Source organism: Mycetomoellerius zeteki, unplaced genomic scaffold, assembly GCF_001594055.1.
Source record: "Mycetomoellerius zeteki isolate Tzet28-1 unplaced genomic scaffold, Tzet1.0 scaffold316, whole genome shotgun sequence".
Lineage (NCBI taxonomy): Eukaryota > Metazoa > Arthropoda > Insecta > Hymenoptera > Formicidae > Mycetomoellerius > Mycetomoellerius zeteki.
In genome coordinates, this window is record NW_017257301.1 from 558604 (window position 1) to 581141 (window position 22538).

A 22538-nucleotide genomic window follows, 5' to 3' on the forward strand; every position below is an offset into this window, starting at 1 on the left:
TGCACAGCTCCGCATACGGAAATACGAGGTGGTTTATTATAATAATATTTATAATCGTTATGCGTCGCGGCGGCGCATCTCTTTCTTCGATCTGTCGCTTGATGTTGTTGCGTCAAAATATACATATATATTATGACTATATGTTGTGTCACAGTATACATATATATATATATTTTGTTTTACTTTCGGTGGCGTAAGTTCGTGGAGTAAGTCCAGCCGTCTTGCGCAAATCGGCACGCGCGCATTTCAGCAAAGAGAGAGAATAGAGTGTTTTCTGAGTGTTCCTCGTGTATTTACATCGATTTCGCCGCTCTTAACAGATACAAATTACACGTTTCCTATTTATATTTATACTTTAATGATAATATTAGTACAGCGCATGTCCAAGTGTGTGGATACGTGTATCCGTGTATCTGTTCGTATGCACGTATGACGTTGCGTGTAAAATGTGTACGTGTCTAGCGATCAGTGTACGCGTGTCATTATCAGGTGTACAACAGCAGATATCTACAGGGTGTCTCCAAAGTAACGTCGAGAAAAGAAAATAATAATCAACAGGGAGGGGTACAATATTACACGATAGGGACATCTTCGAATTTTATACACAATAATAATAATCAATAATTAATAATATTAATAATAATAATGAAAATAGTAACGTCGGCGTCGCGGCGCCGAGGTGCGTAATCAATAGCGATAATAAGCGTCGACCGTGCGTCGACGACGATAACTGTGAATCGAGGCGCGCGGACAAACGCTTCATATCTATATATCTTACACAAAGAGCGAGTCGATATTTCTCATGACTCGATCGCAATCGCGAAACGGAAAGAATGGAAAGGACAGGGACGAATAGAAACGGAAAAACTAGGAGTAGGAAGGAAAGCAACGAAGCGCTGAGCCTTCCGTCGCCCTCCGGACTCGAAATCGCTGCAGTCGCAGCCGCAGCAATCGTCGTCGTTGCCGTTGCTGTCGCCGTCGCCGTTCCTGGTTCTCGCTCTCGCTCTCGCGCTTCGGCGGCGCGTTCTCGCGATCCCGTTCAGTTTTAGGCGTGCGGGCGGAATTGTTATTATCATAAAAGGGACGTTAATTAAAACTCGTACTACCAGGCGAGCCCTTCGCTCTGCATCTGGTGCGGCTCCAGGAACCCGCCGCCCGCGACCCCGCCACCACTGCCACCGCCACCGCCACCCGGACCACCGCCGTTCCCGCCGCCGCCGCCGCTTGGATTACCCTGCCCTCCACCTGGGAACAAGCGAACGCGCACGGCGTCGATGCCAATTAAGATTTAAATCCCACAGCGCGTAGTGCAACGCGACGCGACGGACCCAGCCGGCGGCCGGAAGTCCCGTGAAAGTCGGCGAGACAATCCGCCGCCGGCAGTTTATAAATATTAACGCGATCTTCGAGAGCTGCACTACGCTTTATACATCTCATCGTTGTTGCATTTTTTAAATAAAAACGACTGCCACCGGCTCCTCTTTTTGTCTCATCTATTGCATGCATGCCATATTCGTCGTACAAAAACAGCAAATGAAAGTCTGGATTAGTTCTGAAATTAGTTTTTAAAAGTTTTTATATTATTCGATCATAGATAAATACAAATTATTTCTTAATTCACGAAATCGGATTCTTGAATGTATTAAAATTCTTGAAAGTCTTGAAAGTCTTGAATAATCATAAATATTTAAAATAATCCAAAACAATTTGATGTTGAATCTATCGATAGTTCTAAAACTCGAATATTTATAGATATGAGTAGTAAATGTCTATATGAACTTCCGGATATTGGTATGTAAATAATATATTTATTAGGCGATAAAATATAATTCGCAAGCAATTGAAATGTACTTACCAGTTAATTGCAAATTAAGTTGTTTAAACTGGAAGTTAACTGTAAACGTTTCAATTGAGGAAGACTCAAAATCCAAAGACGAAAACTTTGCAGTTAATTTCGTAGATGAGTAAACTCCAATTGTTTGTGAATTATATCTCATCGACTTATAAATATATTATTTACACAGCAATAACCGCGCAGGCTCATGTAGGCATCTTACTTATATTTGATTTATTCTTGGAGGCGTAAAATTATTTTTATTTTTATTTTAATCGAATATTACCGTTCTCAAGCAGAACAACAGGTTACGAAAACGGCAAAGTGACGTAAAAATGAATCATGAGTGATCGGAAAATGACTTTTAATAATTATTTTGAACCCATTTCGACGCCATTTTGATGTAATCATGACTTTTTGTTCTGCTTGGGATTATTTTTTTACAGGCATTTTATGTAACGTAACATTTTGCTGTCATATATTTTAACGAGTACGATAAAAGTACCAGTGTTTTGCGAAATTTTCAAAGTTGGTTTCAAGCTGCCAGAAACCACGTTAGTTACAACATTAAACGCTGCTTTATAAGTACTATGATTATTAATGCGACTATCACTAACTGCACTTTCCTCGACGAATTAATAACGCGCATATGTGTGACTTGATTGATACGCCGGTGACAGTCGGATAAGACGCATATGCGCGCATATCTGACGCGCGTTAGAAAATGTGAATTTCAATATTAGACGTATCGCAAAAGGTCACGCCAGGTGATTGCCAGATCTCAATTATCCATACGACAGGCTCAGAAGAAAATGACATTCACGCTGCTGTAGTGCAACTTTGTTGTAGAAAATCCTAGTCGACTAGAAATCTCTTTCGCGCGCGTGTCTTTCGTGCACGAAATAACATTGCGACGGTACGTGAATAATAAGCGCGATGCTGCACGATAAAAATGATACCGCGTGCGAAAGGTTAACAGCAACGTATAATTTTCATTTCAACGTGAAATGTTGAATAGCGTGAAACAGTTTCGATTCGATATCGCGAGACTAAAGCGTTCCTAATTAACACGACACGGCAACAAAGATGTGTATAATAAATCGTCACGAATATAATCGTCACGAAACAAGCAAAGTGAACATTATATAATCTCTTTCTCGACTACTGATTTGCGTACTATCGAAAATCAAATTGAGAAAAATAATGAAGACAGACATTAATATATATTTAAATAGTAAAAAATTGATATATTAAGATATTGATATTTAATTCAGAGGAAAAAAGTTACTCGACGTCTATAAAGAAATGACCCGTGCGGAATATTATTCTTTGGTGCGAGAAGCAGGTCGATCTCCTTCAAGCGCTTGCGAGTTAATGGTTGCCGCCGCATCGCGAAAACAACACTAATAAATCGGTGCGAGCGCAAACATAAAGTCCGCTCGCGGGCAGACCCAAGGTAGATCGGCGATCGCGATTCGACCGATTTTCGGTGGTAATGGTTCGGAGGGGATATTTCCCTCTCTCTCTCTCTCTCTCTCTTTCTTTCTTACCTGAAGGTGCCAGGAACTCTCCGGGGCTGCCGCCGGTGGGCGCAGGGGGCCCCTGCCCGGGGGGCCCCGTGAGAAATTCCGGAGGGCCGCCCCCCGCGCCCGGAGGTGGGTATTCCCCTGCCACCGCCACTGCGGCTGCCATGCCCGCTAAACTGGCCGGGTCCAAGCCTGTCAGAAACAGATTACGTACTGCTCTCAGAGGGGATCTCGTATCCGCTCGGCCATCTCCGAAACCGGCTGTCATAATTATCGCGGGGGCCTACCTACTTGATTCGAGGTTTATTATAATTACGCGAGATTCCGGGACTAGACTCTCCGGGCTTCGTCTTTCGTAGAGATCGGCCGTTTTTTACTTTAAGTTTTTGTGATCGAAACAAAAGCCACATGATTAATAAAATAGTAGAATTCTATGCAGAAATTCGATTTTAGAAGACACAAAAAATTGATGAAATATTTACGTAACAAAAGATCTTCGATATTTTCGAAGTTTTCGCGTCAATTCTAGTTTCGCATTTTTCTGTCTTAAACGCAAGACTAGAATTTATTTTATCTTTAATATAAAAGGTGCTAAATCATCGGTGACGGCAGGAGATTCACCTGGATTTCCCGTACCGGCAAAATGCGGTCCGTGCGGATGCGGGGGCGGATGCGCGCCGAAGAACTCGTGATGGAAGGCCACCGGGCCGCCGTAGCCGAATTCGAACTTATCCGGGCCAAAATACGGGAAACCGGGTGGTGGTCCATCCTCGCCTCCGAGGGCGCCTGGGTTCAGATTCAGCGGGAACCCGCGCATCTTGCGCGAGCCCCCGAAGAAGGGGTTCCTGCCCATCGACGTCAGTTGCTTCAGCCTGCGCTCCTTGCTCCTCTTGTTCTGGAACCAGACCTGAAACCAGCGAGCCGCCTCTTTAATCGCTGAATTATTTAACGATGGTCTCCCTTTCCTTCGCTGCCTTTTGATTTTGAGCACGGTTGTCTTACAATATAAATTGCTCTAAGAATGGATATTAGAGTATGAGAAGTTTTTAAAAAAATGTAAAAAATTATACTCATCATCAGTATCTCTTTATTGTTTTCCGTTTCTTATATTTCATCACTGTTATATAAAACTATAGAGGCAGTGTTTTAAAAGAATGTGGGTCTTAGAATATGCGATTCTTAGTCCACTTTATTTTAAGATTCTTTTACATTCTCTCTAAGACATGAGAAGATCATGGTAAACAATTTTTTTTATCGATGATACATTGTGAATTAACCGACGATTCTGTCGCAAAATTATTTCTTGGTAAATATGATGACGTGCCGAGTGAATTATTCTGCGGCAAGTGGTTTGTCGACGCGGTTTTTTTCCTACTTGTTTGTGATGGCGAAGGATTTCTGAGCGTTGCATCGCTCTTAACAGCGATTTAGATGCCAGCCGCATAAAAGCATCACCGATAGCACGAATCGCGATTCACTTCGATATAAATAGCAATTCTCTTCATAAGCTAGAGAATTGAATGCCTGAGTAGCAAATCTCGTAACAAAAATTGATAGTGAGAAGAAAAGTAAATTATTATTCTTACTACATTAAAATATAATTATTATTTATTTATTATTATTCAATTATCGACTTCATCTTAATTAAAGATTTTTTTAAGATTTGTAAAAGTGTAACAAAAAAAAAGTGTAATAAAACTTCTTTAAATATAATAAAACTATTCTCTTCATTTGGTGAGTTTTAACAAAACGCAGATTTTCTTTGTTTAGTTATCAAAGTGTTTAGTTAAATAATAGCGCGATCAACTTCGCAAAGAAACTTTTCACAAAGAGAAAATAAGTAGATACAATGATAGAGAGAACGAGAGAAATTTTAACGCGAATGTGACGAGAGAGACACCTTTCTCACCTGTATGACTCTCATGGGTAGGCCGGTTTCTTTCGCCAATTGCTCCCTGATGTGCCTGGTGGGCTTTGGAGTCGACGAGAAGGCCGTCTTCAAGATCTCCAATTGTTTCGCCTTTATAGTGGTCCGTGGGCCGCGTCGCTTCGAGCCGGCACCGCCGTCGCCGCTGCCACCACCGGCGCCGCCGTCCGGGCTCTTGTTCTCCGTCTGACTGTCCCTCGTCTCGGGATCGCCGTCCAGGGAACCTTCAACCGATCGAAGCCGAGCTGCCACGTCACAATCGTATGATCACCTGGGGCCTATCTCGCGCGAAACTCGCTAACGATTGCCAGCGAAATCAGCCGCTACGAGAAGTTCGTGTCTTTCGCGATAGCGAGTTTCATGTCTGCCCGCTTTAAATACAATGGCAGGGAACCTAATTCTCGAGAAGATAGGGACATGGACTTTTCTGGGATGACTCGTTCGCTTTCTGTTTCCCGAAATTCCTGAGTTGAGTTGCACTGGCAGCCAGAATTAATAAGTACGTAAAGTACAATTTGTTCTCTTCTAAATTATAGTTTTACCTGCGTTATATAAATAGGATAATAGATATAATTTATTCTGCAAAATGAAAGTAAAAATAAATCGCCCGATAATCATTAGACCTAAATTTCTAAAATTAAAGAACCATTATTTTTTGATCAAAATAATGGTTCCTTTAATTCTGTATCCTCAAACCCTCATTTTTAACAAAAACGAAGCTGTCATTCACATACGATTTATAGAGACAAGTTGTAAAGGTATCGGCATCTCTGAAAAAAAAAAGGCTGACACAATATTTTCAGTGTTACGCCGCGTTTGTTATTACTCAGTCGTCGAAAGCCGAGGGATAGTCAGTTTCTTAATCCCGAACTATGCGTATCCGCTGACGCGTGACTCGTCGGTAACCCAGAAATGACTTGTCATCTTCAGGACACAAGTCATCATTGCGTTACGGGAGTTTCTAAATGACGCCCGTCGAGTTGCGATCTCTCGTACCGCAATGCTAAAGTTCAATTTTTTAAAAAACGTATTGTCGATCAAGAAGATCAGAAGCCTATCACGCACAACTAACGGGTGTCTCGATATGAATATTAAACGGTCTCAATAATGTGTGTGTGTGTGTGTGTGTGTATGTAATGATGATTATTTTTAATATTAAAAGATTTTAACAAGTTTCAACATGCGACGATATTACTAATTTTTTTACAACTTTTATCTAACACATAATTCATAATCGATTTAATTTCTATTTGATTTAAATTTAAAAAATGTCAACATTAATGGAAGCCAACGGACATTTCAAGGACTTCAGCGCGGACGATGGCTTCCCGACAAACGCGCACGGAGGGATAATCGACTGTAGATTTGTTGAGGTAATCGTAGCTGAGAGGCCACGCGGTAGGTCTGGGACACCCCGTGTATCCCGGTATCTTCATCGGTCGGATCGAGGTAACAACAATCGGAGCCAATCCCCCGGAAGCGATGCGAAACCCCCATCGGATTATCGTGGCTGCTGCCGCGCGCGCACGTTGAAAGCCGTACCCCGCACATACGCGTGCACATCGAATAGTGCCACCATACACGCACACACATGCATATATAAGTCCCCGGCTCTCCACGGTAATCTATACATTATACGTATATGTGTATACCGGGTAGGTCTTAACCGCGGGACAAAGAAAATGTTTGGACAGTGTCACCGCACTACTAGGGCCACCCCTCGTGAAGACGTCCGTTCCCTCCTTACCGCCCCGATCGTGGGCAACGAGGCTCTTGTATTGCGTAGTTGTATGAGACTCGTGCGAGGGTGAAGCTAGTTGGTGTATGGCTAAAGGACCGATTGTTGTGCGCGCGATAAAAGAGCAGGAGCGATATAATGGACTCGAGACAGCTCCTGGCGAAGCCCTCAGCGATTTGTGACGTCGCGATGCCGCGAATTCGTACTCGCAAGGTCTCCAAGGGTGACATGGTGACGCGTAGCTCCGAGGGTAGCCCGATCAAGTCGCTAATCGATTGCTCTTGATCGCGTACTGTAGAGTAACTTACGGCGTGTGAATATGATCTTATAGTTAGCTTGCAGTTTGCTAATACGTAAGTACACGTATGTATTTGATACATACGGAATGTCTAATCACTGTAATCGAGATGACAGCTTAGATATTTCACGCATGCACTTTGCCCTTTACGCTTGGCTGCGCGATATTGACTTTCGTTTACGATCCTTCATTACTTTTCTTTTTGCGAGATTTATCTTTCGTCTTTTGCGTTTGACGTAATAAAGACGTTTTCTTGTTTTACTCAGAGACAGTCAATGCTACGTAAAACTGTCTAGATCGTAAAAATATGTATCTCCATTTTGCAATATTTATATTTTATATCGCTTACACACATCGCTTATAAATGCGATTAAAGAGATTAAAGAGAACTTTCCAAGCTATTCACAAAGAAATATTTATAGCGCCTATCGGGTAATCAAAAAAGAATCTATTCTTTTTCAAAAAAACTAATAGAATTTTATTTTATATATACTTATTAAAGTAATAGAATTTTCTCTAAAAGGTTTCTGGCTCATGAGAATAATCGATTTAACTTAATACAAGGCTGATTTTTTTACACTTGCGCACACTATTCTACCATCAAATAATTCTCATAAATAATATTTTTTTCAAAGAGAAAATTGCATGAAAGAAAACCTCTTTATTACGCAACATGTCGCTATCGCTGTTAGATATCTCATTGCCTTATCTTCAGCAAGTAAGCTAGGACTTACCTTGATCCTCGGAGTCCTCCTGCTTGCAGGGATCGCTGCCGAGAGGTAGTTCGCCACCGTGGCCAACGGTCTGGTCACCAGTACTACCCGGGCCAATGTTGTGGGTCCCGAGGTGAGCACCACGTACGGCCGAATCGTGATGGTGATGGTGAGCACTACCGTCCTCGTCCTCGTCTTCCGAAGTCTCCGCCTGCCGACAGGTTGGACGGTTCTGCTCGTGAACGACGCGAGACACCGGCCTTTTTAATAACATCGACCAACAAACTGCCGATTTCGAAAATAACGATTGCGACAGTTTCTACTCGTGTATCGTCGCAGCTCGCTCGCTTGCACAGAAGTGTAACGAAATACCTCAATTGCCATCAACAAGATTCTTCAAGCGATAGGTTTATTCACGTTGCTTGAAATCTTCAAAAATTTTGCACTTAAAACGAGATAAAAATATATTCGTTGAGAAGAGAGAAAGCGAAGATGCTGAATGTAAAAAATGCAAGCAACGCGAACAGACTTCATCAGGGTTGCCACAAATTTCTCATGTTAAAATTTCATTACTTTTCCATGATTTTCCTGACCAGTTTCAATTTCCTTGACATTTTCCTGATTTCCCTGATTTTCAATTTTGTTGCAATCCTGCTAATGATAATAAGTCTCTGATGAATGAAGTTTCTGAAGTTATATATTGTATAATTATATAATATATAAAAAAACTTAAAAACTCTTGCAAGATGATAAAAAAATTTGAATTATTTGCTAATCGGAAAATGTTTTTTTATCGCTTCTGTGCAATTGCAAAATTTCGAAATCAGCGGTTGAATTTTTAACGAACATGCAGAAATAAATTATAAATTGTCATGGTATGGATATTATTAATATTCAAGTAAGTAGTTTTATTTAAGTAATTTTTAATTAATGTTCTGTTAAAATTTTCGCTTGAAAGAAGAAAGATCACACCGACGATGATCAATCTGTACGAAATGGAAAAAAGAATCGATTGTCCTTCGATATTACGATCGATATTAACATTTACGTATCATACATTTGTGAGTAGCATGATTAAAAATGAGTTACTTGCATATCGATGCAATTGTTCTGTGATTTATCAAGAGATAATAATTGCATTTTATTGACAGAAAGTGTAATAATAATATTTAACGTCACAATAAATTAATACTCTGTATTCGAAAACTATAAGAAACGCGTTCAAACAATTACATATTTCTTTTCGGGCGTAATTTAATTGCAGCTATCTCAATTGTAAAGTACGTGCGAGCGGCAAGTAGCGCTTTGAAAGTCGGCTTTTGCCTTCCAGATTTAATTGCGGCGTTGCGCACGAAATATTCCCGACGCAATATATTTTACGACGGGAACCGCCGAAAAAATGGTGTCTCCGGATATTAATCGTCTCTACGAGCATAATTACCGTGCTCTCGTCTCGCGCCACCGAGAGAGAGAGAACGATGGCCGCGGATTCGACAACCGGCAAATGGCCGAGCGGATGGCAGAGATTAATGTTGAAAAAGTGTCGGGCATCAAGACGGTCATGTCGCTTAATCATCGGCCCGAAATCATCCTGAAGGCTCGCGTCAACATTCTGCCCCCAGTTGCGCGTCGAATTCGTTCTCCACGCGATGAAGATTTCGAACAGTCCTCCATACCTGCCTCTATTGTTCTCGCCAGTTATCAATAATCAGTAATTGAGGACGGTGGTAAAAAATAATCGGTGGTGTTCGTAAAGACGGTAAAATAGATACGAAAGACATTTATATATTAATAATCTAATGTGCATACGATTCGAATAAATATAAATCTATTTATAAATGTATTTGCATAGATCACGCTAAGAAAACATCTTATTTTACAGTTATTTTTCAGTAATATTAATACTTTTGTTATTTATACATAAGTAATAACTTTTAATTGTTACTTTATTTTCGCTTCGATTTTTACTGCATTCTCGTTTCTACCTATTGGCTAATCCTTTTCTGCGAAATCTGGCTGTAAAACGTCGGAACCGATCCGAAAAATCATAGAATCCTTCCGCGAAGGCAGCTTCTCGGAGTTGACATTTGACGTGGCTTACGTATTCGTTCCTGCATCCGCAGGTATGCGCCCCAGGATCCCTCGTAACGCCGACAACACGTCAACGGTGATGACGATGATGCTTCACGCGAAACTCATCGACAGCGAATCGGCGGGCCAAATCGGCCGCGGTTGAGGCGTAAATCATTTCGCGGCGCTCTCCCGCGCTCGGCGGCTGTCCCACGACATTGTCTCACGTACAGCGAACACACAACGGGGTCCGTCGGGCCTCCGAGATCCTCGGGAGAAAAAGGCGGCCGGGCAAAGAGAGAGAAGAAAACGGGTTGTCGGTGCGTTTTGCGGTTTCGGCAACGTCGGCAACGGAACGACAAAAGGTTCGCCCCCTGCCTAACGACCTTTCGGTTTTCGTTTCACGGCTTATATACGAGTGGGGCCCTCGTGAAACCGAGCTGGTCTTGCCGTCTCTCTCGTGCTATCGTTTTCATTTCTCTCTATCTCCCTTCTCGGCCGGTGGTTCACGGTGGCATACGCGCCACGCTGTTTTCACAGCTTGCCGCTCTTTCTCTCTCTCTCTCTCTCTCTCTCTTATTCGGGGTAGAAACTCCCGTGAAAAACCTGCTCTCTCCGCCCCTCTTGCCCCGTCGGTCCCACCCTTCTTTTTTTAAACTGATCCTGACTCCGTGAAATCCGTGGCGGCGTGCGCGTTGAACTGTGACCCCCTCGACCTCGCCGCTCGAAAAAATAAATCCCGAAATTCTGAGCCACTCGAGAAATGGGTCCCGTCGGTCTTTGTAGGAATGCTCGAATTTAAAGGGATATCAATGCCTCGTATTTATATGATATTAACACGTACCGTGTATAACAAATATATCGAAACTTTTGAATATTGACTGCGTTCGCAGCAGAAAAAGCAGCTTAGCAACTGTTATAAAATCCGTTAATGTAATTGGTTCTTGTTCTTAATTTCTCACTGGATCTAAATGTATAAACCAATCATATTAAAAAACTTTATAACAGAGCTGCTTTTTCTGTTGAACGCAACACTCTCTCTGAAATTCTTCATATTTTGTTTTAGAGAAAGCATCCAAGTAGTTCTGTAACACGCGCGGATATTCCTTCTGCTTCAATCGGCATCGAAGCATCGGCAGATCGGTTTTCCGGTTCTTCGATAAAACTCCGACAGAACGTCGAAGATCAGAACGGGCTGCTGCTTGACTTCAGGATCGGCGAAGCGGCGAGCTCGCGCGATAATTTATGATCTCCTCTCTTTCTCGCGAGCGGCGGATAAAATTATTTATTGGCGGCGGTAACGAAAACGACGGAGGCGATCGTAAAACGCGCTCGTACGAGATCGAACGAGAGACCCGAGAGAAGACAGGGGGTCGAGCGAGGAGGAGCTGTCGCGATAATACACCCCTCTCTGGACAGCGGCGCCGCGTTCCGGTGACAGCGGTGCGGAGATCGATATAATGGAAGGCGATTGTGCGTTGACTTTGTTTGCACACCGAGTCGAGCGTGTGCCAAACGCGATTTCGCGCGAATTTTCGAGCCGCGATCGATCGCCGCGTGCCGCTGACAGCCACGTGCCACGTCGAAATCGCGGCGTAACAGCTCGCACGACGTATTTAGGCCGTGCCGTTGAAGACCGAAACTTTAATATGCAGCCTTTAATACGTTTCTAAAATATTCGCTTTTTTAAATTAATTGTATTTTATTAATAAGAAAAGAGATTTCGTTAGGAAAATTTTTCTTTCGAATAACTTTGACATCTCAGAGTAATCAATAGTACGATTATTACTTAAGCAGTATGGAGGAAATATTAGGAATAGGATCAATGAATACATCAGAAATATTCCGGTATAACTAATTTCTGATAGATTAAAATGTTAATACTTATTTTTATTCCTTTAATATTTCCTCCATTGTGCGCAGGACCTAAGTCTTCAACTTATCTTTTTACAATTTTATAATATTAATTAATTTTTTAGTAGCATTAATCCTCTGCCGATGATGTTGAACTTTAAAGGCGCAGTCGACTTTTTATGTATTCTAGTTAATAAATTTAAATCTATAAAAAATAACTAAAATACAATTCAAAAAAGACTTCCGTTATGGCAAACTCATTGTTAAAGCTTTCACAAGTAAGAAGTTTTTCAAATTTTTATACAGTCCGGAAGAATATAAAAATCTGCACTAAAATTCAAATATCCAAGTCGCGGATGAAGAGTGAAAATTTCACATTGCTAAGTTCGATTTGTTAAAACATCGATATTAATAAATATCCATACCAGATAATATCTGTATCTGATATAAAAAAATACAAGGTTATGTTAATACGTGTGTATGACATGTATATCCAACTTAAAAAAATAAATAAAATGATATAATTGTCAAACTTTAACGTATACATAAAAGCTGAATCTCTAAAATATCGCGATCATATTATCGAACATCAGCGATTAAAAGCAGCACGAGATTAGTCTGGATATCGATTCATAACAGATAAGTATAGACAAACACGGAGACCACGGAGACCACGTGGATTCTCAGGATATCGTTTAAATTTAAATCCCACGACGAATCGATCTGTAAACGGAGCGGACAGTGTACACAGACGAACTGTGATACTCCAAAGTGCCTCCTCTTCGTGGACTAACTTTACTTTCTCGATTCTGTTTGCTATTTCGATCGTAGAATTATTTATTAACTCCACCATGGATAATAGAAGAATCTAATTATTTGACGTAGCTGCAATTTAATTTCCTGCACGAATTACACGCGAATTTATTATGCAAAAATTAACTTCATTTCGTCGCTTTTTTGTCACGGGATTTAAACATGTATAAATAAGTGAGATAATATGATCGTGTCGAGATAATATTGTTATGCGAGATGACTGAAGATAATAACGAGGGGTAGTTTTGGCTCACCGTGATGACCGTGCACGTGATGCGTGTCCGGCAACGGTTTGCCCGACAGGTAGTCTTGCTTGCAAACGAACTTGTTGTCGTCCAAGACGTAGAGCTCCTCGCCCGTGCTCATCTGTTTCCGACACACCAGGCAGGTGAAGCAATTCAGGTGGAAAACTTTGTCCCTCGCTTTCCTCACAAGGTCCTGTGGGTTTATCCCTTGGAGGCAGCCGCCGCACTTGGTGCCGTATCGCCTAGAAGGGCATAATACAGATTTATTGCTAGTGTACTGATGAAAAGACGGATAATGAGCGCGTGGGTATCCGAAGTGTCGAAGAGCTTGTTCCTGCGCCATAAAGAGATATAAATTTCTATTGAAAAAAGTGTATCTTGATTTTCTTAAAATCTAAATATAAAAAGATATTAACGATGCTATATTGAATTACAAACTAAAACCATGAGACTAAAACATCCTTTGTCCAGTGTCAGCTGCGAGTTTACGTCACGATGGAATTTCCGCGGGGGAGGAAAATTTCCGTATTTCTAAACTATAGCTAGACTACAGATAATCCTATTTAATTTTCCAATTTTTTTTCAGAACTTGTCGATGTTTCAGCGAGGACGCCTAGCGAAATTGTTAAGAAAGGTTAGTATTAAACATAAAAGATATCGAGGGAAGTTAATCATAAGTCCTCCGATTTTGCGATTTTTCGCACTTTCTTTCTTTTTCGCGAAGACATGCTCTATCCCGCGACATTGTAATTTCGTCATGGCGAGTTAACACGAACCCCTAATCATTAAACCACAAGTATCGCCACGCAACGTGTTATTATCACACGTACGACGCGGCTGTCGATGATTTTTCTCAAAGGTGCCATGGATCATATTTCTCAGCTCGATAACAGACTTCTCACGGAAAATAGCGAGGCGCGATCTTTTTTAATCTGCAATTTACTCCGCGAAATTCCAAAGTGTTGTACACCGAAATTATTTGACGACTGCAAGAAGGGTTGACGCACGCCGCGTTCAATAAACGCCTTCGATTGTCCGAGTTGACTGTAGAAGTCATAGAATGTGAAAGTTACAAGTTCTGTTTGTAACTCAGTCGGACCGCAACGTCGATGAAAGAAATACAGTGCTTTTAAAGAGATGGCGGTTTAATGTTCCGATCCGGCATAAAAAGTCGAGGCCCTACCGTGTCGTAAAAACGCACCGCCGCTCCGCCCGATATTTTTTTCTTTCTCGCCGAATCGTTAAGCGCCTTGCTTTTTTCAGACGCTTTACCGATCTCTCATTAAACGTTCTTCTACTTCGTCGTTGCGTCATTGAAAACTAATCATGCTAGTGCTGTCATAATTGTAAAATGTAATCTTTCAAAGAAATTGCAAAATTATTATGTTATAAATTAAGGGAACATATTGAAGAATTATAAAAGATTGAGGAAACATAATGTAGAATTATATAAAGATTAATTAACGAAATTAAACTAATAAAGAAATCGTAGAAATAAATTTTGAAAATTATAAAAATATTGAATTATAGAATACTAAACAGTATTTATGTCTATACACGTGTGCAAAATAAAAATTAGTGAAATTATATAATTATTAAAAATATAATAACTGTATATAAAATATTGAAATTATAGGAGAGAGAGATTACAAGAAATAATAAAAAGAATAGAAAGGATAGGAAGAATGGTCAGATTTTGCAACTTTTCCGGTTGACGCGTTTCTCAATCGAGCCGGAACAATCGTCAAGCCAATATAGGTATCTTTGTGACTGTATCATTATAGTGGCAGAAGCTACACTCTTCTAACTGGCAATCCGGATCGATCTAACTATAGCAATCACGCAATTAATTATAGCAATTAGCTGGAGCCCTTAGGGCTGGCGTGTTCCGAGGAGCGGACGTCTCAATCGATCCCCCTTCCTCATCCCGTCGTCGTTACGCCAACAATAAACAAGTTAAACGCGGATGGCAGATCGTCGGAGAGATCACGAAATCGGTCGCTTATTAGCAATTCGGTAGGACGATACTTATCGACCTGCCTTTCAATACTTTGTAATCTACGCCATTAGCAGCATCAATCAAAGGTGTTGAGATTGAAAAGTTAATAAGAGTTAAGTATTATTTTGCGAATATAAAAATCGAAATCCTCTTCTAAATTTTTTTATTCATATTCTCACCTTTTTTACTACTGCAATTTACTTTTACATATTGCATATGTTATATGTTTATTTAACTGTAAAATATATATTTTTTTATTTATACTTGTGAGTCTGATTTTAAACTCATAGTCTTTTGTTAATTTAATTTAATGTCTACTCCACAAATGGCTACTGAAATTTTAACGCTATCAATTGCTCATACAATCGCTAGTTTACAAACGTTAAAGTGTATCTAAAAAAAGGAAACAAAGGGACAAAGTGTAAAACAGTTTATTAATCGCAATTTTTTTTAACTTGAATTTCTCATTCAACAATGTTATTATCGCGCAATCGACCATAAAAAGTACGTACTACTCGTAAAGCATGTAGAAATAGGAGGCGCAACGGGGAGCCGTGACCCGGACGCTGCTTAAGAGTCATTGTTAGCCTAATTGTTCTCGGTGTACCTGACGGTCGCGGCGCGTTCGCGTCTAGGCGCAGTGTGCATCGACGTTTGAGCGCACAATAAATCCCGTGGAATCTCCTTTTATTGACTGCTGCCGGGTGCCGTATCAAGCGACCCAATTCGCCGCGCTTTATTACCAAGTGGACGCGTGACGTCCGACGGGAATGCAAGTGCGGGGCGTCTCGCGACGCGTCGCCGCGCTGTCGAGAGAAGAAAAAAAAGAGGAAGAAACGATCGTAAACGTGCGACGATGTTACATTTACATTCCGTATTTACGTGCGACGTCGTTAATCGATATTAATTAATTCATGAATTGCGTGAATTATTAATGCTCTGTGAACCTCCCCGCTAATTGCTAAGCGGTCCACCTCTAATCCTCGAACGTATTATTCATAATATTTTCGGACTCGTCCGAAAGTCGCAATACACGTATGATTTAAATTATTGTAATAAGGTCCAGTTTTTCATTTTCTGATAAACTTATGGTTAGGTACTTAACCTGATGGTAATATAAAAATTATAATTTTTTATAGTTAATCACTGAACTGATGGTTTTGTAGTGTAGAATAACTTTTGAAATTATCACTATGAAACCATCAGTTTGGTAATCACAAATAAAAAACATACATTTTTACATATTATCATTATACATATCTTAAGTGAAATTAAGTTAATCAGATAATAAATCATAAGTTAACCAGAAAATTAAAAACTAGACTTAATGTCCGAATTAGAAAAAGATGAGTAAGTTGAACCCAGATTAAAGTTAATTTACATTGATAGAAACGAGTATAAGAAGACTTTCATCTCGCATAGAGTAAGAAAGGGAATGTAGCACGGATGAATAGAAAAAATAAAAATTTCATAACTCATCGCACACAGTAAGTTCTAATAAACGATGCGAGAATCACATTTTGTGTGTGACATATTGAAAGTGCATCGGATAATTAATTTGCCTTTAATGGAAATTAAATATTTCAGTTAATAGAGGCGGGAACGCGCTATATGATGCAAACGACAAATTGAACTACGTTCACTAAACGAATAAATTATTAGAACATTTTGTTAACGTTGAATTGTAATAGCTAAATAAACGCCTTTCATCACGAGGGTATCTCGTTCTTTTTAAATTCATTTTTCGCGTGTTACGTTTGCCATCTTGATGAATTTTTCTCGGGATTCATTTCGATATTAATTATCATCGCATTGCCGCGTCTCGCGCGAATCCGTAATTCGACACTATCGCCATTTAACAGACGGATAGATCTCAAATATGCGTGAAGCCATTGATGAATCGGCAATTATTCATCGTGTTCGTCGCACCCAAGAACTTGACGCAACGCGTAGCTTCTTTCTCTAATCCGCTTCGCATACCGCGAGCGTTTCTGTGAGGTTTCCCACCGCAGCCTTTAACCGCCTCTGAAATATTTTACGTCCCGTGGTTGACGTGCATTTCGCGAAAAGGAAGAATGAGAATGAAAAAGAAAGAGCGAGAGAAAGAGACAAAGAGATGGAGAAAGAGAGAAAGTCAAGCACGGAAAATGCGCCGTGTATCTCAAAGAGATACAGCTCTCTTTCTCTTGTTTAGGTGGAGCCCGGTTGCTCGCGCATAGCCGGTGAATATCAAAGGTTGCTGCACGTGTCTGCAGCAACATTGTGTTCCGTATTGCGCCGCGACTTGCCTACGTCGGGACTTCATCGTCCATCGTGCTCGAGCACTCCAACTCTCTCCTCTCGTAGGCAAGATGGATATCTCTCGTAAAAGTACGCATTGAACGCTGATCGAGATTATCTCTCATAAGGACGCATATGTACAAATGGAACAATAAGTAGATCTGGGAAAGCGTCGCTTTGATTACCGCCTTAAGCTTCTTTATTTATAATCTAAAGAATATATTAATCATAAATGAAAAAGAAAATCATAGTGAGAAAAATACTTGCTCTTTCTCTTTCTCTTATAAAGTAAGAAAAGAATTATTATTTAAAAATTGCGTCAGGCAGCTGTGAACAATAACAAAATGTAAAACAAAAAGCTGCAAGTGCCTTATCGGTGCACACACGCTAATGTCTTACGATCTATTTTACGGCGCAAATGCCTTACAACCCACATCCTTTTGCAGGAAACAGCGGTACGCAAAAAGTCGCTGATTATCGTCAGTATTGCATAATATTTTTTCGCGGCAAACGTTTCGCGACCCGCATTTGCGTTTGGACCAGTCATCGCGATATCGAGTGAACGACGAGCGTCATTCATCAACATATAAATGCTATCATTCAATTAGAAATGCTAAGTATTTCTTTGAATACTTTTGGCATCGATATTCTGACCATGATAATTAGGAAACGTGAAACAATACCATTGAAAATTCGAATGTATGATATATCCAGTGTTGGTTCACATCATTGACACTGAATTTAAACGATCAATGCTCGGTTTTAAAAAGTTTCTCTTGTCTAAATTCCTATTTAAGTAAAGTTCCTGCTTTAAAAAATTCTTTTAATTAGAAAAATCATGCATTACAAAATTATAAATTATTATTATTATATCCACATCTCGCTGCAAATTTATTGGCGAATTCTTTCACAAACTAACCTCGCGATCGATCGTGATCCGTCGATAGCGATCCCGTTCGGATCGATAACAAGAACAGGCAGTTTTCCACGGCAGAAGCCGAGGGAGTGCCCCTTATCGATCAACTCGGATGTCGGATCGCGTGATTGCGAGACGCCGCTTGGCGAGAGCGTCCTGTAATCAGCCGGACGCGGCGCGCTTTTTCTCGCCGAACTATCCATCAAGCTGTCCGAATTAACGCTCACGGTCCGAACAACGAAACTATCATCGCGGAAGCTGCGCCGGAGGTGATCTCAGTGGTGCTTTCGACGGCGAGGATAATGACGAGGACGAGGACAATGACGACCATCATTACGTCCACAGCTCGGCCTAATTACAGAGATTATTTAATTGATCATAGTAATTAGTCGCGAACGTGCGGACTTCTGCAGCGCAACTGCGTATGGCGCTGCACCCCGAGGGGGCATCTCTATAATATACTGAATCTTTGTCTCCCTTCTTTCTTTTCTCTCCCAAGAGAAGACAGGTTCGTCTTCGTCGAGAAGAAGAAAAAAAAAGAAAGTTCCAGCAGAAGAAGGCAGGCCGTAAAAATCATTAATAGAAAGGCTTACGTGGTCCCACGCGTGTGTGTTAAGGGGAGGAACGAAACTCGAGGGTAGCGGGACTAAGGGGGGAAATCGGGAGGTTCCCTTAAGAAGAAGAGCGTAAAGAGCCGCGTCTGGAATTCCAGTGCGGAGCAAGAAATATAGGACAGGCGGGCCCGAATGGGAAAAAAGAAAGGGGGTGGACCCAGGGCGCGATTTGCCACGGACCCGAGAGAGCGGGTACGCGAGTGTATCCGTGTGATATCGCGGACAGACGGACGAACGGTACGTGTCTCACGTTATGGACGATCCTGAGACGGATGCTCGAGAAGGTCCCTTCTTGTTATTCGCTTCTTTTGCAACGTAGGGAATTATTTCGGTCGGAATTATAAACGTGGCGCAGCAGGTAACAACGGATGCACTTGACTCTCAAAAACGAATATTAAAGAGTGCCGTTTAACTGACCAATAATTTTATAAAACATTAATTTCAGAGGGACTCTTTTATATGAATTCATTTACTTGATCAAAATGATGTTTTATGTAGAGCTAGATAACAAAGTAATATATTAAATATAAATATTATCATATGCCATGTCATTTATAATCGGTTCTTGTAACTGAGAGCTTTTAATCAGTGATTATTGATTATTTTTTGTTTCATGTTTTATTTTAGTATGATACCGACAGAGAAAGCAAAACAGAGAAAAAGAATGAAAACGATTTCTGTATTAAAATATTTATTATATATATTTATATTTTTAATATATACACAGTAAAAAAATTTGTGTTGGAAACAGTCCATTCATATTTGTGTTGACAGTTTGTGTTGAATTTTTTAACATATTCGAATGTTAATTTAACATAATATGATTATATGTTATTTAGAGACTTTTTGTGAAATTGATATTCAATGTTTCTTAGTGGGTCTTCAATGTTCCTAGTTCAAAATGACACAATTTATGAGTAAATGAACAAGTAACTTAAAAATAATGTGTTTTAAAACGTAAATTCTAAAACAAATGAATGAAATATGTATTAATTTAACATATCATAAATGTTAATTTTCTGAAAAAAAATATATTCCCACGGTATGTTTACAAACTGTGTCGATGTTATCTTTCTTTTTGTATTTATTCTCTTACATAATATTTGTGTTACCTTCTAACATATTCATCTTGTGTAAAATTAACTCAAAAATTTGAGTGGACCGTTTGGGACATGCGATTTATGTTACATTCAAAACACATTTTTTTCCAACTGTGTAGATACTATAGAAATATAATACTTTTCATTATTACATGCAAATACTCATTCACTCTGTGTGTTTTATAATCAGTTTACAATCTCTTAATCCTTAATTTAAGAAGGAACTTTCACACTGAAATAAAATAGAAAATACTCTACAAAGATCTAACTTTAAATCTCCAAGTACTTTGATTTTACAAAATTCACTAAGCAGAAAGATACACCATCTATAAACCAGGTTGCTTGGTATCCTTATCAATAAAGCATAACATGATGCCTTTCATGTCTTCCTAATTCCTAATTCTCTCTCATTCTTCCTCTTTTTTTCGCACGATACAATCGTACGAAGATTAGCTGTGTCGCGAACAAGTCGGTTTAACTCTGTGGCGGTTCGAACGCAACGCGGAACCGAAAATAAACGGCGCGTAGCGCACGCCGCGGCGTCGCAACGCGGATAATCTTCTGCAAATACAAGAGAACGGAGAAATAAAAGCGCGTTCGCGGGCAGTGCATACATTACGCGGGACATTTCGCCGTGCAGCCGCAGGCGCCGATATTTCAAGATACAATATTTCTCGTTTTTTTTCCTTCCATTTTCTTTTTTCCTCTCGTTTTCCCTTTTTCCTCCCCCCTGTCGCCCCTTTAATCTCCCTTCGCTATCTAACGTACGACAGCAGCGGGAAAGAGGGATCACCGGGGGGGACAGCGTGATATAAATTTGCTCGACAACGCGGAACAGACAAGTAACCCTTCCACGTGTAAAGTAAGATCCTTCCTTTCTCCCTTTTTCTTTTTCTTTCTTTCTCTCTTTTTCCCATAATTCTTATCATTGCTCGATTTATAATTGGTACGTGCAACGTTCCTTTTCTTTCGATTATTTATTATTACAATATGTTCTTTAAATCTTTTTTTTTCTTCGTTAGCGCTATTAATAGACCGTCACTGTGGTTTTCCACAAAGATCTCCGTACTTCTTACATTACGTCATTTAGATATGTATGAATCTTATTAACCTTTATCAAACTTCTTTTACGAACTCGTGCGTTGTCGCCTTGAGTCTAACTTTAAGACAAAGTCGTACGCTTGCAATTATATTAAGTTGTCAGTTATGTTGTACTTACTTAGAGCATAATCCTTCTTAACACGGATTTAATCCCGAGGTAAAATAAATCTCACTATCTATTTATGCTCATTATCTTAGATGCTTACGCTTAATTCACTCGTTTAATCCGCTCATTATTACGTAATTTGTGATATTACGCAAATTGTAATTTTCTGAAAACAAAATGAACAATGAACGGAGAGTAAGCGAGAAAAAAATACTATTTTTCATTTGTTATATCTAACATTTATATATACTATCGTTTTCTAATCAGATAACTCTAATTTAGAAGAAAAAAATTCTGAAATATTGAAGAAGTTCACACTTCTGTGTTGAAATTGTTAACAAATCAGCGCGATACTTTCTCCGTCTTTCGCCTCTAGCGATTTTCCACTAACGATCTTGCGTCTATATCCTCGCAACGCCGGGGATTATTCGCGGCACGAGCGGATTCTAATTAATTGCATCCAATTAGCGTGTGGCATTCTTCCGCGACGCGACGTCTTCTTCTTCGGGAAGTGTTTCCCGTAATCGCTGCTACAGAGTTCAAGGTAATGATAGCCGCCGCCGACACCTCTGCTTAAAGCGACCGTAACTTACGGTTACATTTTCGCCGGTTGAATCCGCGAGATAACTCGCGTACTTGCTCATCGCGCGATCGTATCTTCTCCGGCAATCGCGCGGATATTAATCCGTAAGATATCGACGATTGCGAACACGATCGCGAATATTTGAGTAAAAAGGGTGAAAAAATAAAAAGGGATTACCTGCTGTATAGATCCGGTTTCTACAAATAAGAACGTTATCTTGCTTCGAAATGAAGATAATGTCATTCAGACGGGTTTAGAGAGTAACTTTAATTCCTCCATAGCAAAAGTTGCAGAGAAATACATTTGCAATTGTGCGTTACAATTTCGAAAGAGGACGAAAAAGCGTCCTCTAAATTAAATGGTACCGCTTAATCAAATAAAATTATGTAAATATTTCGCTTTCTTACAGAATTTACCTTAGAAATATTAAAATTAAAATTTGTTTTGGATGCTCAATATTAACACGAGTTCGAGATGAATGTAAAATTTATTTCTACTGAGGACTAAAACATATTAGGAAGAATATAACAAATTGCATTTAGTTATACGCAGATTAGGGTCGAAAAATAAAACATTAACGAGCGCGGGAGCGTCACTCATGTAATAGCATCCCTAAAATTCTCACCGGACGTAATTTGCGTTTTTCGTCTGTTTGCACGCATAAAAATGCCTCGCATTCATACATAATCTCTCCACGTCGCGGTACAGCGAAATGTGGCTCGTGTGTCTCGTTTTAACGGGGCGCGTAACGCGGTGAAAAAAAAGGGGAAAGAAACGAGAACCTCCGCATAAAATTCAAGAGGCGGAGGCGATAAAGGGTC

General features: G+C 40.1%; 1 protein-coding gene across 1 annotated transcript in view; it reads right to left on the reverse strand.

The window, feature by feature from the left end:
* Window positions 1–275: 275 nt before the first annotated feature.
* Lim1 (LIM homeobox 1) overlaps window positions 276–22538 on the reverse strand; it is a 30767-nt gene continuing 8504 nt past the window's right edge. The window contains 7 exon segments of the mRNA XM_018451628.1: window positions 276–1245; window positions 3385–3552; window positions 3982–4267; window positions 5270–5511; window positions 8058–8239; window positions 8241–8268; window positions 13028–13260. Of these exon segments, the coding sequence (XP_018307130.1) occupies window positions 1103–1245; window positions 3385–3552; window positions 3982–4267; window positions 5270–5511; window positions 8058–8239; window positions 8241–8268; window positions 13028–13260 (1282 nt within the window). The 3' untranslated portion in view covers window positions 276–1102.